General features: G+C 37.0%; 1 protein-coding gene across 1 annotated transcript in view; it reads right to left on the reverse strand.

Annotated features, from left to right (window-relative positions):
• The window catches only part of hk2 (hexokinase 2), a 46,281-nt gene extending 26,452 nt beyond the window's left edge, over positions 1–19,829 (reverse strand). Inside the window, exons 1-8 of the mRNA XM_016291276.1 lie at positions 19,585–19,829; positions 15,905–15,915; positions 14,844–14,926; positions 14,564–14,712; positions 10,058–10,177; positions 9,862–9,957; positions 8,076–8,175; positions 1,787–1,970 (exon numbers count right to left, since the gene is read on the reverse strand). Coding sequence (XP_016146762.1) covers positions 1,787–1,970; positions 8,076–8,175; positions 9,862–9,957; positions 10,058–10,177; positions 14,564–14,712; positions 14,844–14,926; positions 15,905–15,915; positions 19,585–19,647 — 806 coding nt within the window. The 5' untranslated portion in view covers positions 19,648–19,829. The remainder of the gene's footprint in view (positions 1–1,786; positions 1,971–8,075; positions 8,176–9,861; positions 9,958–10,057; positions 10,178–14,563; positions 14,713–14,843; positions 14,927–15,904; positions 15,916–19,584) is intronic.
• Positions 19,830–20,146: the final 317 nt, after the last annotated feature.

The raw sequence follows: 20,146 nt of genomic DNA on the forward strand, positions 1-20,146 counted from the left end.
CTTGACCCTGGTCCATTATATACTGGTATAAATAAACTGGATAAAAGGTAGAGTAAATAACTGATGAGTCCATATCGTGCCTTACTATACAACAAAAATTAAAACCACTTCCGTCTCTTTTCACATTGCTGTTAAGAGTTCTTATTTATGGGAAAAGGAAAATGTTTACAGTACTCGATCTGGACACAGTCTAAACATTCATCGTCTCAGGGAGCAGGGTATGCGAGAGAACAATAACACTGACTTGCAACTGTAAAGAAACAGCATATTCCCATTGATCTTTTGAAACCAGGATCTCTGGGGGAAAAGCAAGAGGTTTCAAAGCTACTTTATCAGTCCTGAATTATTGGTTTGTGCATGTGCATGTGCAAATCCAATAAGGCAATCAATTGCCATACTCCACCACTGAGGGCATTTAGAAAGCTCAGCAACAAGCACTCAGGGCATCATAGTATTTGATTACACTTCTGCATTTTTAAAGCCTTTCAAAGTGCTGCTTCTTACCCACAAAATGAAAGCGCCTGTGGAGTCAATATGACTAGGGTCAGGAACTGCAGCTTTAAAACTCTCGAGACCCATGAGTTCGGATCAGAAAAGCAGGCTAATGCACAGTTAAAGGGATTGTTCACCCAAAAATGAAAATGTGATGTTTATCTGCTTACTCCCAGGGCATCCAAAGATGTAGGTGACTTTGTTTCTTCAGTAGAACACAAAGATTTTTAACTCAAACATTTGCAGTCTGTCAGTCATATAATAGAAGTGAATGGGAATCACGGCTTTGAGTCAAAAACACATACACAAACAAAACCATATTAAACCCTGCGGCTCCTGACGATACATTGATGTATAAAGACACTAAACGATCGGTCTGTGCAAGAAACTGAACAGTATTTATATCGTTTTTTAACCTCTGATTCACCGCCATGTCCGAACTGTCCTGAGCAGTCTCAACAGCCGGTGCGTGACACGCCGTCTTCTTCTTTTTGCTTTACGGCAGATCGCAGACTTATAAGTGCATTAACCCAACCTATCTCTCAAATGGACCATTGACACTATCTACAATCTCAATGTTCCATTTGAGAGATAGGTGGCGGTAATGCACTTATAAGTCTGCGATCCGCCATAAAGCAAGAAGACGACGCATCACGCGCCGGCTGTTGAGAATGCACTCAGGACAGTTCGGACATTGCGGTGAATCAGAGGTAAAAAACTATATAAATACTGTTCAGTTTCTTGCACAGACCGATCGTTTAGTGTCTTTACACATCAATGTATCGTCAGGAGCCGCAGGGTTTAATATGGTTTTGTTTGTGTATGTTTTTTTGACTCTCAAAGCCGTGATTCCCATTCACTTCCATTATATGACTGACAGACTGCAACGGTTCGAGTTAAAAATCTTTGTTTGTGTTCTACTGAAGAAACAAAGTCACCTACATCTTGGATGCCCTGGGGGTAAGCAGATAAACATAAAATTTTCATTTTTGGGTGAACTATCCCTTTAATGATGGCGCAAGAGTTTATTTCATGACTGTTTCTAGCTATCGCAGCAACATATGGTCTTCCTAAAATTGTTCACACTTGCCTTCTTGGAATGAACATGTACGCAAGAATGCCTGTGTACTTGGTGTCACCATGGTGACAACCTTGTACCTTCTTCTGTAATTGCCTAGTAGAACAACCGGCTGACACAGCTGGCCTCTAGGGAAAAGGGCTTCAATGGCTTTTTGTGTCAACAAAAGAACTGTCGGGAGTGGCACTAACTGTCAGGTGCAGGACTGTCACTCACAGCTGTTTGCCGGGGTTCAGGGACCCAGCGTCAATCTCCCGGTCGAATTCAGTGCGGATGTCATCCAGGGCGCCGTCGTCGCCGAACGCACCCCACTCCATGTTCACACACATACGACCTTCATCACCATCCACCAGCTCCAAGTGCCGCATCTCCTCCATGTAGCACGCATTGGTGCCCGTCCCTGTAAAACACACCAAGATTTGTTTACAAACCCATAACACCACCCACATTAAAAATGTTTTACACATATAAATTAAAATGTCATAGCATGAAACTAAGAGTCACATCAGCAGATTAGTAAAAGCTATAAAAGCTATTTTATTTTAAATAAATAAATACACAAATAAGTCTCTTCCGCTTTTATTTATTATTTTCAAGCCATGCGTTTCCTTTCCAGACTTTTAAACTAGCGGTTTTCAAGTTCTGTGCTTAACATTACTTTAAGAGAAATGACCCACACTGAGACACTCCAAAAAGGGTTCCCACCCTTTTTGACCAATGAATTTCCATGAAATCTCCATTTTCAAGTAGTTCATGATTAATGTATAAGTATTTTTAAAAGGATTTCATAGGGATTGCTGGAGATTATTTCTCATTCATATGTATAAGAGATTCATGCTTATGTATAAATATCTCCACAAAGAGAAAAAAAGACCAGAGATTTGAATGTGGTTCAATGCAGGTTTGAGCTTCCTGAGACTCCATGCAGAGCATAATCAGAAATTCACAAACTATAGTATATACAGTTTCATAACTTTTCAACACAGCATTACATTTCTCAAGAGGCTTGGAAATTCAAAATGGTAAAATTCTCCATGACTGTGGGAATCGATACCTCCTTCTTTCCTGAGATTTGTCCAAATTCATTTTCTGTTTTGACGTAGCATTAAAGGGGTCATATGATGCGATTTCAATTTTTCCTTTCTCTTTGGAGTGTTACAAGCTCTTGGTGCATAAAGACGATCTGTAAAGTTGCAAAGACTAAAGTCTCAAATCCAAAGAGATATTCTTTATAAAAGTTAAGAGTCAGCCACACCTACCTAAAACGGCTCGTTCTAACACGCCCCACATATCTACCTCACTATGTGGGAAGATTTGCATAACGCCACACAAATGTTCACGCAAAGAAAGAAGGCGTAACTTTTATTCTCACTGTAGTATTGTTGCCGCCGCCATGTCGTGAAGGCGCTGTGTTTCATTGTGAAAGTGAAACTACTTTGTTTGGCCTTCCAAAAGAGGACGATATCTGCTTCGTCATGCCTGGAGCTGATCCGTGCTGGTTGCTGAGGAAATACAACAACTTTGCGCTGTGGATCGCCTCCTTCGTCGAATCCGCCGGCCGCGCTGTTATCAAGCCTGCCGCCTCTGCTCACTCAGCCCGCCGGCCGTTCCTCACTCTAGGCCACCGTGTGTGATGCTGTGTTTCGTTGTGAAAGCGAAACTCCTTTAACCTTCCAAAAATGGACACGACTAGAAATCAGTGGTTAAGTTGTATTTACAACACTGTTGCAGAACAGTTTAACCCAAATATTCAGATGTGTGCAGCACATTTTATGGAGGACCGTTTCCTGATCCTGAGAGAGTAGACTACAATGCCGGCTGTTCTGACTCACAGATTGTAAGTACGTTTTTTATATTTAAAGAGTTTTATAATTTTATATTTTTTTATATTTAAAGCAAGTTTTTTTGGGCAGTGTAGAGTAGGGCTTGTTGTTTGTCATTTCTCCGATCACAAATGCAGACATGGTTTTATGTTTACGCGGCGCGATGCAATGCAATGCAACGCGTAAAAAGACAGTATAAGTCATTATAATCCATAATTATGTCCCCACTGGATGCAACGAATGCCTCGTTTATAATGGGTTTTCATGTTTTTGTCTCATCGCTCCGGCCGGACACGGCATCACAGTATGGTAAGGGGCGTAACATTTCCGTCACACGCTTGAGGTATTCGGCCAATCACAATGCACTGGATAGCTGGCCAATCAGAGCACACCTCGCTTTTCAGACCGATGCGCTTTGTAAAAATCGTTGCATTTCAGAAAGGCGGGGCATAGAGGAGAAACAATAATGTACAGTATGTGGAAAATAATGTGTTTTTTTAACCTTAAACCACAAACACACTTCATTACATCAAATAATGTTCTTTTTAGCAACATCATATGACCCCTTTAAGAAATCTGATATACAGGCTTGTGTAACTATATAAAATATTCATGCAGGAGCTCTGATATCTCTACAGTGCAATGTCAAATCTTTGGTGGTAAAGGAGCTCTTTGTGACTTATTATAAATTAAGTATACTCAGTCTCTGCAGCAGCCAACGCACATGAGCAACAAAAGAAAGGGGAGTGTTCAATTTTATTATGTATGAATGATTATGTATGAAGCCTGTCAACATGCTAAATCTGTCCTGCAATGACAAAGCCACGATGCATGTTGAGGCCAGAGAGCTTTTTAACGATTAGGATCATGTTAAGGAATGGCAAAGTAGATACTAAAGCCAGCAAGAAACAACATGAGGGAAAGTAAATAGTGTATTTTCTTTTTGGGGTTACATTTCCTTTAACTGTATTTTTAAAGGATAACATATCTGTAATCTGTGCTTTGTATATGATATTTTCACTGAACTATACTTCAAACTAATATCATCTGATAGTCTCTTATCCAATGGGAAGAAACCAGAGTAACTGAAATGTCTAGCCAAGTGAAGTGGTACAAATCCATCATCACGTCCCATGATAAAAATGACTGCTATCGGTTGTCTTTGCTTTGCGTATTTGAACTACTACTAAAGCAGATAACAAACTGGAAAGTTCAAGAAAATGCCAAAGGTATGATGGATGTTGGGTGGGTCTGTTCTGAACCTAAGACTGCAGATGCAACATGCCTTTTTTCAATTACTCTTACAAAGGCTTGAGCAGTGCAGCCAATTCATGATTTGTAATTGTGAAACAGTATTGCTTTATCTGTGTAGGAGCCTAAAACATGAAAGATATTTAAGAATATAATACTGGTTGACGATGTAGACGACTCATGTCTTAAACCATGTAATGTCAGGGAGGTATATTTTTATTGCTTTCTCTACAATGCAGTTTGAATGCAATGATTGAATGCAAATGCAAATATTCTTCAATGCAATTCCTCTTTAAAACTACAGCCTGTTGGTTTTCTAAGCACTATGAAAAGCACATACTCAACAGATTCATGCAAATCCTAAATATTGTGTTCAAAGGTGCAGGCAGGGGAAATGACTTCATTATATCTTCACGATGTTGAATTATATTTCAATTGTACACTCAACAGTGGTCTGTCTCAGTGGGAAATGGCAGGGTAAGCTTTGGGTAAGCTTGTTTTATTAACCCAGCTACTAAAGCCTACTGTAGTCTCTCAAAACTGTCTTATGATTCAAAATAAACCAGCTACCTCCAGCTATATAGGAGTACAGACTTCTTGTTATGTTAAGTTCCTATTATTTATTAAATATCAATTTAATAAACACTTCACTTACACATTATACACTTAAATTTGGCATTAAAACTGTTATTTAAAATATTTTAATAGGGGTGTAACAGTACACAAACATAAAGGTTCTGTACATTCCTCGGTTCATACATCACGGTTCGTTATGGTTTTGGTACAGCACGGGGAAAAACTAAACATAAAATTGCATTTTTTATTAAACAGTCGATTACTGAACAAATTGCTCTTTAAATAATTCAATTATAATTTAACATTTTCTTAGGAATACAAATCTACCTCAGCTTCTGCTTTAAACTATAGGGAGCCCTTTTACATTACTATAAGTTTACAATTAACAAAGAACCAACCTCAAATTTTATTTAATTTCTATTTATTTTAATAATCAATACACTGTAAAAAAAAAAAAAAAAAAAAAAAAAAATTCTGAATTAGCTTTTTTTTACATTTTGTTTTAATCTTACTTGTAGTTCAAGATTTAATAACTATAACTTTGTGCTTTTTTCATTTTATTAGTTTTTTATTTATTTTTCTATTTATCTTAATTTTAGTAAATTTAGTACTTCCCCAAATTTTATTTTATTTCTATTTATTTTATTAAAAAAAACAATGTAAAAAAAAAAAAAAAAAAAAAAAAAAAAATTCCAACTGCATATTTTCCAGCTTACGAAACCTTTTGAGTCTCAAATACTAGCAGTTTTCTTGAAACTACATAAAAAAATCCTTGTTAGACCAACAGAATTGAACATAAAAACCTTTGTCAGACCCCAAATGTTGTCCCAACTAGTCAAACAGAGTTGTCTGAACAAAGAATTTTATATTGCTGAAATGTTAAGGCTTTGTGAGTTCCCAGCATGCATTGCAGCATGAATAAATTATGTAGATACTGTTATAGGGTTATTGTTTTGCTATTTTTTGGTTTCATTTAAACTTTTTCGTTGTTGTTTTGTCATTATTGTTAGTTGTGCAGTGATTTAAAGAGCTCATCTTTTTTTACATTTGTTGATTGCCACCGTTCTTGAGGTTTGTGTGTCAATTATTGAGGCCTAGAGTATGTTCAACCACTTAAATCTACATTCTGGATATCTTAGTCTTGTAGGATGCTTTATAAACAAAGACAATGCTGTCCATTGTGGTTTATAACATTTCATTATGTTCTTGATACCATCATTATAATTTTAATGACATAAACTGATAAAGAAATAAGTCCTAGTTTGTCATGCGTAAATAGACATAAAAATGGTAATGTGGTGACTATTTACACATTCTTTTTTTTCCATCCAGGAAACAGAAAATAATACATTTATTCAACGACAGTACTTGTTACAAAAAAAATAAAAAATTGTATGCAAACATGTAAACTGCACAATGCAAAAGTTATTTTAAATTAACTTCAAAATTATTACATTTCTATTTGTTGTTGAAATATATGCAGTAGCTGTCATAACTAGTTTCATAACAGATTTATTTAAACACATTAAATAATTAAGTCATCACTAACAGGCAAAGTAAAATATAATGAGTATATAGTCTAATATTTCACAAAATGCTCTTCTCTAGACATCATTTATAGCGAACTAACGAGCTTTAAATGAAATGCTACGTGACATTTTGTTTACGAGCTGTTTAATTGATGTCTTTCCACGGTGGAAAGACTGATTGAACAATTACAAAAGATGTTCATTCATGTTTATTTCGCGTTAAAACTAGTAGTAAATAGGAAGAGATGATCGCGCTGCCGTTTGAACTGAGGCGTTTATACAGCGATCTGTCGCGCCACATCAAAGAGCGCGAGAGATGAGACCTTCGTTTCTTATCAAAAGTAACAATACATAAAACTGGAAGTTTCCAACGAAGTTCCGCTCGTGCAGTGGTTAAAACAATGCTGTATTTGTTCATTACACATGCGTAACAAACTGAAAGATGCGTACTGAAAATATGTTTATCGTTACACCCCTATATTTTAATTTTTTTTTTCTTTTCTTATAAAAGAAAATGTGCAGTATTTGAAATATTTTTTACTGTTTTCTATTTTTAATACATTTTAAAATGTAATTTATTTCTGTGATTGCAAAGCTGAATTTCAGCTGATCTGGTGAAACAATTCTTCTTATTATCAATGTTGAAAACAGTTGCAGCCCATTTTATTAATTCATGAATTCATTGTATCTATTTATTTATTGTGAGAATCACGACACCGTTTGATAACTTAATGAATAGAAAGTTCAAAATAACAGAATTTATTTGAAATAGAAGGTATAATAATTAATTTCTTTCAAAAAAAGAAAACAAAAAGAAGCTTCACTCCAGCTGTTTGCGCTCTAAAAGAACTTTGGCTGTATTTCCACATACAACTATAAATGTAGCCTTCTGTATTCGTCATCTAATGTGAGAAAGTGTTAAAATCATGTACAAATTAGAGAGTGTAATAACTGAGTTGTGTGAAAGACTCAGAGACATCTGCTCTAGCCTCTATAATTACACGTATTTGACACACCATTGGGGAACATGAATCAAAACAATTAGTTCATTTAGAGGAGTGTGAGAATTAGCATTGTGAAGACGCCGCCAAAATCATTTTGTTAGGCCATAATAACAGGCCTGAAGCGGCAATAAAAAGCCTGAAATGTGTGCTCTAATATTCCCACAACCAATAACCAAAACAAATGACAGAACAAAAAGTCTATGTTTGAATAAAGCACCTTTCATTCACAGCAAGCACGTCTGACAATATCACTGCCACCCTGGCTGATATTTCCCACTGATCTCAGCTAGCATTTGAGTGCAAATGTAAGACAGTGACTCACCGACAATGAGGCCGATCTCACAGTGATGGTCGTCATAACCGCAGGTCATCATGGTGCCAACGGTGTCATTGATCACAGCCACAATGTCAATGTCAAAGTCCTGTAGAGATAAAAAAAAAAGAAAATGCTGGTACTTGTTTGCTATTTTGAACCAAGCTGAAACACTTACGAAAGGTCAAATAAACTAATGAGGCATGTAGGGCTGTGCCCCTAATAGTCAACTAAATGTTACAACAAGACGTGCTTTTGTAAAAATAAGAAGAAAAAAAAAGAAAAAAGGACGCACTTTCTGACGTCTCGGTCTCTGTGAACTGACACGCGTCAAAAAAATGAACCAAAACTCAACATAATAGCCTGACAGACATGAGAAATATATCTATAGAAAGCTTGAAACGTCTCATTTTTAAAAGAACAAATTCAAATCGAAAACAAATACTCTCTCATTATGTAATCCGTATGAAAGGTCGATTTTTCTCTAAAGGTACATCCACTGTACTGCGGAGATGACGAGTCAGCATCGTCAGCTTCATCTTTGCAGCCGACACCAGAAAACACTCATTTATTAATACATGATTCAAATATCTCCTTGCTGTATTTCCCAACACAGTCATTACTTTTGGCAAGCTTTATGTGTGTGCTTGAGCATGGAATAGGCTGTATATTAAAGGCTCATTATAGTTTAGTTCCCCACTGTCAGTATATATTTATGTAATGAAATTAATATAAACGTGCGATAAGTTGACAACTAGTCAACTAGAAAAATCTTTAGTTGGGGGCAGCCCTAGAGGCATGTGAATCTATGTTGCAGCGATTTTTTAAAGGGTGATGCTAAAAACAAAATGGACTTGAGTGTTGGCTGGTTAGCATGGCCCTGTTAACCCCTGCTGGTAGATTCGGTAAAGTTCACCTTATGGAGGTAATAAAAAAAAACATTTATTATATATTTTAATAATTATTATAATTATACATTTTATTTGTATTATTTATTTATAAAAATAACATTATTGTTTGTATTAATTCAATTGAATTATTTCTATTGAATTAATTCAAATTTTGCATGTTCTTGTGGTACCATTAACATCAGTTTTTGTCATGAAATCATTTTGCTGTGGCTATAGCATAATTAATCACATGAATGTTGGCTCAAAAAAGTCTTTATGCAGTCAAAGAGCAGAATTCAAATAGTTTGCTTCCTGCATCTGCCAAGTAAGTGGCATTGAGATGAATGGAATTGCTAACAGACAACCTTTTCCACTGTGACACACAACATCAAGTCCTTGTTCTCAGAAATATCTTAAGAAACTCACAAAACAACAACACCCTCCATGATTCACACATAAGAATTCCCATGCATTTATTAACTTTACGTGAGGACCAAGTGGTGAATTCACACCAGACATCACTGATTAATGTACATTTTCTAGCCTTTATTCCAAAAAGGAAATTCACATGCTTCAATTCTGAATAATCTAATAATTATTTTCTCGCTGTTCTCTTCTGGAAAGTTTGTACATGCTCACTCCATTATTGGCTCCGTTTACACCTGGTATTAAAACAAGCAATACTCTGTTTCAGAAAAAAAAAAAAATAAATCTCACTGACACCAAACTTTTGAACAGTAGTGTAAATACTACCACTGAGTATTTGCATCTATCGGTGGATTCAAGTTTAATATATACATACATATATGAAGAAGCTTTTGCCTTAATCATTTCACTATACTAGAAAGACTAAAACCAGTAGCTTGTGAATATAAAAGCATAACACACTGACTCATTACACTCACCCCTCTCTTCTTGATGGCTTTTCTCAACAGGCCCACAACATCTCTCCCCTCCACTCCACTCGCCTTAGAACCTTTGGTCCAAGACACCAGAAAACTCTGTACAGAAAGAAGGGCAACCATGGAAACATGACATTCTGACAGAAGAGCTGCTAAGGTTAGTGTTTGTTTCCCTTTAATCCTTCTCATCTCATCTCACCTCATCTAGTTTGGTCTGCTGGCAAGGAAATGAAAAGGTAAAGCCAAGAGGCAGCTTCTTGTCTTTGATGCCCAATTTTTCAAGGAAATTGGCCAAGCATTCAGCTATGTGATCGAAGAGCTGGAAAAGAAAAGAACCAAAAAAATGACATGATTAATTTTAAGACCAATTTAAATACATTTCTTAACTTAGATTAAGGATTCATTACATTCAAAAGTGTCCCATGCCAAAAAGTATATGGTCTACTTAGGTAGATCAGAAGAACCAAAAATATCATGTGCAAGTTGGTCAAAGGTGTTATTTTCATCTCACAAGTATGAAACATTTCAGAGGCTACAGAATCATAAGCACAGATTACATCAGGTATTTTTTTAACAGCTCTTCAGGTTAAACTAAAATGGAAACAAGCATCAGAGAAGCTCTTGAAAGTGAAAAGCGTCCATGGGAAAATCCAAAGGGGACTGTCAATCAACATGAGGTGCAGTCTCCTCACATTAGGCATTACACGTTGAAATTATAAAGCCATAATGCCATAGGCTGTGAGGAACCATCATCTTCTGCCAGCTGGGTTCCAACTGTACCTTCCACCTCCAGGTCATGCACACTTATAAAGGAGTCTTGTGGTCGAATTGCAATGATTGAAGTCTAGACAGTCTTCATTGCGGAGGCTAAAGGACACGTTCACTGCCAGACTAGCACAGAGAGTATGGATGAAGTATGTGAGAAAACATTAGTTTGGTTTCAAACCAGGCATGTTTCAGTTCCCAGCCACCCAAAACACACTTATGCACGACAGTCCGTTTACTTAGTTATTACTTAGATTTATGACAATTTATTTGATTATTATGCTGAAGAGTTTATTGTAGCATCTCAAATTGCTTTATATTGTTTGCTAAATGAATAATAGATAAATGACTGCCATTTATCATGGAAATAAGATATTCTTTGCATAACTTTAGCATATTTATGTCTCATGATAGAAATGAAACAGACTTGAATATGAAGATATAAAACGAAATAAACACGTCTGTTTTATACATCTAGGATTTAACCATATGGAATGTGCTCAAGTGTTAAAGCCGTTTTAAACGGTGAACAAGTGTAGAAAGAATAATGTGCATTAAAATGGCAACATGACGCACAATGTGTTCATTCATTTGGGCTTTGTCTAAGTTGGTAATTTTATGCAGACAGTGTTCTGCGCTGAGAAGTGAGAGCAAAAGCATTCAATATATCTTATACTGTAATGAAAATGAAATTTGACAGAAATGTTAAAGGGGTCATATGATGCGATTCAAATTTTTCCTTTCTCTTTGGAGTGTTACAAGCTCTTGGTGCGCAAAGAAGATCTGTAAAGTTGCAAAGACTAAAGTCTCAAATCCAAAGAGATATTCTTTATAAAAGTTAAGAGTCAACCACGCCTACCCAAAACGGCTCGTTCCAACACGTATATCAATATCTACGTCACGATGTGGGAAGATTTGCATAACACCGCCCAAATGTTCACGTAAAGCAACCCTCTAAATTGCGAGTAAATCACTCGCAAATGCGACTAAATCTTACTCCGGGCGACTAAATAATGTCTAACATTAGCCATTGGCTACTAAATTCTTAGATTTTACATGCCAGTATGTGTGTGAGAGAGGCATTCAACAGATTTTCACTCTATAAACATGCTGACTGAGCGCTTGAGAGTTTCGCTCTCCATCAAGCGATCTGTACTATTTGGATGCGCTCAATGGATCATGTTATGTACTCAATAGATGCGCAGTATGTAGCACGCAGCGCACCTGTATTTGACGTACTGTAAACTAGTGTTAAGGCGCACAACTCGCCGTCACTTTACTGATAGCGCTGTGTTTCTCACACATGCAAAGAGAGAGAGAGCGAGAGTCTTGCATACCACGCTGAATCGACGCGCTACATGTAAACCATATTCTTTGTTGTATTTTCCTGTCAAAATAACAGAGTTCATTTAGAATTATTCAGCTTTTAAGAACAAGCAGAAGATATGCCGGTTTCTCGGCAGTGGGCGGAGCTAATGCGCGAACAGCTCTCGTTGGTTGACGCTCATTTATTACCTTCCCCATTTTGATTTCAGCAAATCAGTTCGAGCGAACCCTGACAACTTGATTAATATTCATGAACCCAGCAGATAATAATAATAGTAGTAGTAGTAGTAGCTTTTAATAATAATTACTATTACCTATGACCAACAATATCTTAAACACCACCACCAGTCCTAAGTTCAGTTAAAATGACAAATATGCATTCATTCATGGTTACCAAGTTTTAGTTCTAATCACTAGTTCGATCATTAAATAGTGCTTAATTATCATAATATAATGCTTGATTGGCTGAATTTGTGGATGTCCTCATTTGTAAAACTGTTAAAATAAAAAAAAAAAAATTTCACTTTTGAAATTGTAAAAATGCAGAAAGTTTTCTGTGAGGGGTAGGGTAGGGGTGGGTTTAGGTAAAAAAAAATTTTTTTTTAAAGTGTATAACTATCTGTATATAAAAACAATAGAAGTCTATGTAATGTCCCCATTTAGAGAGCTAAGTAAACGTACGTGTGTGTGTGTGTGTGTGTGTGTGTGTAAAACAGTCTGGCGAGTAAACAAAAAAAATTTACTAGCCAATGGCGATTATATTGCCAAGGTGTGCGTAGAGGGTTGACGCAAAGAAAGAAGTAACTTTTATTCTCGCTGTAGTATTGTTGCCGCCACCGCTATGTCGTGAAGGCACGGTATTTTTCCTTGTGAAAGCGAAACTACTTTGTTTGGCCTTCCAAAAGAGGACGATATTCACTTCGTCATGCCTAGAGCGGATCCGTGCTGGTCACTAAGGAAATACATCAACTTTGCGCTGTGGATCGCCGGATCGGCTTTCACAGTGGACATAGCGGAGTCCAGCCCGGGGGCGTTACATGTGGTTGCCGCAAGCCCGCCGGATGCTCCTTCGTCGAATCCGCCTCACTCTAGACCGCCGGCCTCGGCTCGCTCAAGGCTGCGGTGTGTGACGCTGTTTCGTTGTGAAAACTAAACTACTTTGTTTGGCCTTCCAAAAGAGGACGATATTCACTTCGTCATGCCTAGAGCGGATCCGTGCTGGTCACTAAGGAAATACATCAACTTTGCGCTGTGGATCGCCGGATCGGCTTTCACAGTGGACATAGCGGAGTCCAGCCCGGGGGCGTTACATGTGGTTGCCGCAAGCCCGCCGGATGCTCCTTCGTCGAATCCGCCTCACTCTAGACCGCCGGCCTCGGCTCGCTCAAGGCTGCGGTGTGTGACGCTGTTTCGTTGTGAAAACTAAACTACTTTGTTTGGCCTTCCAAAAGAGGACACGACTAGAAATCAGTGGTTAAGTTGTATTTACAACACTGTTCCAGAACAGTTTAACCCAAATATTCAAATGTGTGCAGCACATTTTATGGAGGACTGTTTCCTGATCCTGGGAGAGTAGACTACAATGCTGGCTGTTCTGACTCACAGACTGTAAGTAAGTTTTTTATATTTAAAGAATTTGCCACTGACGATTCAAATGCGAGTTTTGAGCAGTGTAGAGTAGCGCTTGCTGTTTGTCATTTCTCCGATCACAAATGCAGACATGGTTTTATGTTTACGCGGCGCGATGCAATGCATAAAAAGACAGTATAAGTCATTATAATCCATAATTATGTCCCCACTGGATGCAACAAATGCCTCGTTTATAATGGGTTTTAATGTTTTTGCCTTATCGCGCCGGGACACAGGGCATCACAGTATGGTAAGGGGGATAACATTTCCATCACACGCTTGAGGTATTCGGCCAATCACAACGCATTGGATAGCTGGCCAATCAAAGCACACCTCGCTTTTCAGACCGATGAGCTTTGTAAAAATCGACGCATTTCAGAAAGGCGGGGCATAGAGGAGAAACAATAATGTATAGTATGTGGAAAATAATGTGTTTTTTTAAACCTTAAACCGCATAAACACATTTCATTACACCAAATAATGTTCTTTTTAGCAGCATCATATGACCCCTTTAATACATTCAATTTCTATATCTTCAATCTCAGATTAAACAACTAGAGAATGTTCATACAGTCAACATTGCAATTTGCAATTAAGAAAGCACACATTGTACATGTATCTACTATTAAATACTTGATTGCGCTTTAAACTTGATGAATGATGAAATGATGAAACCAGACAACAAGACAAAGTTATTTATAATGCATAATTAAAAAGCCAAAAAAAATATAAAAATACTTCTCAATATCTTCTATGTTCCACAAAACAAAGTCAGCCATACAGGTTTGGAACAACACCAGGGTGAGTATATAAAGACAGAATTTTCATTTTTGGGTGAACTATCCCTTTAAATATAAAACACCTAAGCTTTCTGCTGGTTTTTACACACACACACACACACACACATATACATATATATGCATACCATGTTTAATGAATGAGATCTACAGCAAGAAAGGCACAAAAGCACTCAATCACTCCTCACCTCTGTCCCACTGCCCCTCATGATGTTCTCTGGAATGGCGTAGATCTGGTTTTCCATCTCCACCTTTTGTTTTCCATTACTAGACACTCTGACAAGCAGAACTCGAAAATTTGTTCCTCCCAAGTCCAGGGCAAGGAAGTCGCCCGTTTCTACAAACAAATCAAATGTAAATTTATATTAAAAGAACAGCTTTTGAAAAAGACAGCATCACAAGAACAAAGTTGTAAAGTTCTGACAATAACCTCAATTTTCCAACATTAATATTTTCCAACAAACACACTCAAAGCGCGCACCAGAGAGTCAAATCTCTGACTGATGGTCCGCGCGAACCACGAATTGAGTTCTCTTTTGCGTCTACTTGCGCTTGAATGGACAAACACACAAAAAATAAATGTCAAAATACTGTCTTGGCGGGTATTGTTGTTAACAGTCGGTTATGTCTAGACACTGTTCATATCTGGTCTCTGTGTTCATGTACTAATAATCGGTTTCAAAATTAGTATTTGCAACTTGATTTCAATAAAAAGTATTTTCAGACTAGGGAGGAAGTTCAGATTTCTGTAACCTCATAGTGAATTTCCAAAGATCAAGGGAATTTTGCTTTCTCATGATATGACCTCTTTAGAACTAGTCCTTGCATGCTTTTCTATGCCTGACATACCTGACTTTCCATTTTTAAAGGTATTTTAGAAAGGCAGATGTCTGTTAGCACTGATGAGACCTTCTCCCTTGTAATACTGTGCAATGTCAGTACAACATCAGGCTTCATGCGCACAACCCTGAGATCTCACTTTAAAACGACACAATAAAAACCAAAACACTGTAAACTAAATCTTTTGTGATAAAAAAAAAGTTGTGTAAATCTACAGCCACAATAATCTCAGCAAAAGTTAAGCAAACAGGAACATCTCAATTAGGGATGCACGATATATCAGCCACCATATCGGTATCGGCCGATAAATGCTAATTTTTTCTGTTATCGGTATCGGCCCAATAAGAAAATTTGGCCGATATCTTAAAGCCGATAAATAATGCATTATTTCCTTCAGAGACACTTCAGATGCGCGCTGTTCGTTTGCAGCCTTTTGTGCAATTGTACATTGTAATATTGTGTTTATTTGATGTATATCTGATTTATCTCATATAGAATGCGTTTGGTTAAGTTAAAAGAGCGCTTCAGTTTACCGGTGATAAACTCAAACAGCAGTGCACAACATTAATAACTATGATTGGGAATAGTTGTCGTGTATATAACATTCTAATGAGAAAATTATTATAATAAAACGTTGTGAATTCTTATCGCAGTGTTAATACATTTTCTTATCAAAAAAACAAACAAACAATTTATCCACCTCAACTGAGCGCATATATTTTTTATTAATATTTTAAGATTTTATGTGCATTTTGGCATTTCCATCCAGCATTTTTAATGCGCTATTCGAAAATTCACATAAAAATAAGTGGATGGAAAAATAGATAAATTAGGGTATTTTTGGACATTGTGTAATCTGGGATGCCCAAGCACTGATGTGTGTATTTCTTGCTCCACCACAAGAAAATGCAAAGAATGTTAGAATGACAATATTCCAGTCTTCATGGTATTGAAAGTGGAGGAGAGTGCTGTACATTCACTCCCCCAACCTACAATCCCTGCCAGTATGAGACACAAACCAGCGACCTTTGGGTTACAAGTTCAACTCTCTAACCATTAGGCCACGACTGCCCCTTTGAAATCCTTCGAGAATGCGGGCACACACATTCGTAGTAACATGAGGATGAGTAAACGTTGACAGAATTCTTCCCCTTTAAAAGCTGACTTGGCAGACAACTTACCATCTAGGGCTGCAATTCCCAAAAGCATTGCAAGTAGATCGTAGACCCATTGCCACCTATGGTCTCTACGGTCAACTCAGTTTACAATGCTTTTGAGAAACGCAGCCCAGGGCAGTTCTATTCACAAACCACTGTCTAACCAAACGTAGGTGAGTTCTGGGAGTTAGTTCCATAACAGAATGGTAGTTGTCATTGTTTATAAGTGCTGGGCAACGATTATTCGTAATTAATCCAAAATCAAAGTTTTTGTTTACATAATATACTGTGTATATATGTAAGAAAAATATATTATGTTTTATATATTAAATATATTTATATATCATATAAATTATGTGAATATAAATATATACATGTAAATATTTTCAAAATATATACTGTGTGTGTGTATTCATATATACATAATAAATATACACAGTACACACATATACATTATGCAAAAAAAAACTTTTATTTTGGATGCGATTAATAGTTGCCCAGCAAATGTAGCCCTCTAAAGCAGTGTCGTCAACTGTATTCTGATTTAGTGCATTTAGCATTTTAGCATATAACATACTATAACTATAAAAAAAATTAAAAAAAATTTTAATGTCATTACATTGGTTGTAGCATAAGAATGGAAAAAAAAAAAACATTTTTGAAAAAATATTTAAAAATTTCATATTTTATTCTATGACCTTTGTAGAGGACGCCAGAACTAAGTTATTTAAAAAAAAAAATTGAAATGAAAAGGCATTATTTTTCCATTCACCAATCAGTTTTTAAGTTTCTACAAAGTTCTACAACTTTGTACAAAGTTGATTCTCAGCCATGTTATGAAATATATAATATAATGATTTTGATATACTACTGTACTTTATGCAATGTGCGTAAAATGTCCATAAATTGGTATTCCTATCTTATACAATGGTTATATACATCACATCTAATTTGCATATTAATGTGTTCTTGGGGCAAACCATAATGAAAAAAGAAGTGTCACAATGGGAGAAATAACTTGGCAACATTTTCATAAGAATATCTCATATTTCATAGGAATATTGATTTATAATTTATTTCCCTATTCACTTGCTGTGTCTCCCCAAAATGCCTGATTAATATGATGTTTGTCCTGGTGTCCTCTACAGAAGACATGTATGAAAATTAAGCTATGCCCCTTATCGTAACAAAAAGTCATACTCCGATTTAAAACCCCATAACATTTTTCTGAGACGTTTATTTATGACAAACAATTAGAAAATTAGCCAGATTTAAATGATAATTACAAAACATTATCCTATTCCCCTAAGAGTGCTAGATTTGACCATTCGGTCAATATCAGTCATATTTAAAGACCAAGGAAAGGCAGTGTTTATGATCAAACCTCCAAACATTTGATATCTCTAAAAAGCCCTGAATGTGCTCTGTACAAACGTAAAACTGTGGCATGTATGGTCTCAGAGAAATTCACTCAGATATAACCAGTGTTGGGGGTAATATATTACAAGTAACGCGAGTTACGTAATCAGATTACTTTTTTCAAGTAACTAGTAAAGTAACGCATTACTTTTTAATTTGCAAGAGAATATCTGAGTTACTTTTTCAAATAAGTAACGCAAGTTACTCTTTTTTTTTTTTTTTTTTCAATTTATTGACTGACAGCTCTCCTGTCCCCATGCTGAGAGAAATCAGATGTTACCATAGTTCAAAATAAATAAATATGAATATGCATTAATTCATCTCACTCACACACACAAAAAAACACAGATTCAGTATTCCTCAAAATGAATAAAAATAATGCAACTCAGAATATGACGCAAACCTGCAATAATGAAATGTTAAACAACACAAATATCCTTTATGTATTTAATCCCATTCTATTAACCAATGTCTTTGCTTCTGACCTTCGCTGATCCAGTACTAATCAACCGTACTAATAAGCACAAATGACTCTAGACAAACATTTGTGTGTTTTCTTTATTGCTGAAGTGTGTTGAAATGTCATCTTCTGCATTCTACTGTACGGGCATAAATCTGCTTTCCCTTCAGCCTGAGGCTTATTCATTTACTTTTTGGCAAATATAAAAGCCTTTTCACACCAAAAGTGAAAAGAACTTTTTTATTTTAAAAACAAACAAGCAAGCCCTGTCCAGATTTAAAAAATAATGCAAAAGTACTTTCCATATAAAGTAACTAAGTAACGTAATTAGTTACTTTTTTATGGCGTAACGCAATATTGTAATGCATTACTTTTAAAAGTAACTTTCCCCAACACTGAATATAATGTCCTCTACAGTACAGAGGACAAAACTCTATGCCTGGGACCCAGGAGGATAAAAGGTGGCATGTGTAGGAGTGCAGGGGCATAAATATCTTGATTCTTGGCAGTTCCAGAGATGTCATCTGCTGGTCTGAAGCGTGTTGAGCACATCACAGCAAAAAGCAGAAGTCAGATGTCGCCGCTTAAGTGTCTACGTGCGTGTCCGGGGTCACAGAAGACGCTGCACGGTTTTGTTATAATGGAATACACTGAAGTCGCGCGGTGAGGAGTGGCGCACGTGACTAGCAGGGCGCTCGTGGCTCAGGTTACCCGAGCAACACTCGCTCAGTTAAAGGTACGTCGTGGCAGGAAGCGCCACGAAAACTCGCCCAGCTAGTTTATCCAATGTCATTTATGTTTATTATCAATCAATGTACAGACCATCATTTCACACTGAAGACTAGACAATTATGAATATAAAATACACGAACACCATCCAAGGTTATCATTGGTAAGGAGCATCTCTCAACTCCCAAACTATGGAAGCTAGCGTTACTCGTAAGTCTCCGAGCTTCAAAAATGCGGAAACGGACGGTTTGCGGTTGACGCACGGAATTCACGCGGCGAGGGAAATGCGCGATATTGGGAAATTTGGAACAGGAAATCAATACAACTGCATTTTTTTGTATTAGACATCGGACCCCGGAGCCTGGTATCAGTAGGATTATGCTGTTATCTGGTGTTGAGAGATGTAACACCGACCTCGCTATCACATACATACACGTGTAGTTGTTAAAGGATGTGAACGACCTACAATAACAACAAAACATACGAACATCGTAATTGCCCGATAATGATCTCCACTTATCCATCGGCCTGATTAAGTCAGTATAGCATGCGAGATGTCGATAAGCCGGCTTTTAGCGCGAGCCGGCTGCTGTGAGTTACTTACTTTCTGGACGTGGTCATGGTGAAGCTCCGTGAAGTAGTATGCCAGTAAATGAGAGGCGATCATCGTTTTCTGTCAACTTGGGTCTCTTAAACTTCTTAAGTGTGTTGGATGTGTTCTAAACTGATTGTAAGTCACTTTGGGCTCGTGCTCATGTTCTTCAAGCTTCTCAAACTCTTTCTTGAACTTACGCTATCCGGTGCGAGGATGATGCGAAGTGATGTCACTCTTAATTCCACCCACTTCCCGCACTAGTAATTTGAGTTGCGTCACTGAGATCCTTTCCGCTGATTGGCCATGAAGAAGGTAAGTGAAACTTTACAGATTTTGGGACCACCCCCGCCCTCCCCCACTCAGACTCAGACTCAGACTCAGACTATATGCATTTATAAAATATTACGTACTTTTTAAATACTTTTAAAAAAATGTGTCACTGGAAGCTCAAGTCAAACACAATGGGATGCAGTTTTTCACATTGTCAAATGTGTAGAGTTTTATTTGATGTAGCCTTACTAGGAATAAATAAATACAATTTTGGTCTAGGCTGAAGCAAGATTAAGGAGTC

The sequence above is a fragment of the Sinocyclocheilus grahami genome, unplaced genomic scaffold (genome assembly GCF_001515645.1).
Source record: "Sinocyclocheilus grahami isolate Dianchi unplaced genomic scaffold, SAMN03320097.WGS_v1.1 scaffold269.1, whole genome shotgun sequence".
Taxonomy (NCBI): domain Eukaryota; kingdom Metazoa; phylum Chordata; class Actinopteri; order Cypriniformes; family Cyprinidae; genus Sinocyclocheilus; species Sinocyclocheilus grahami.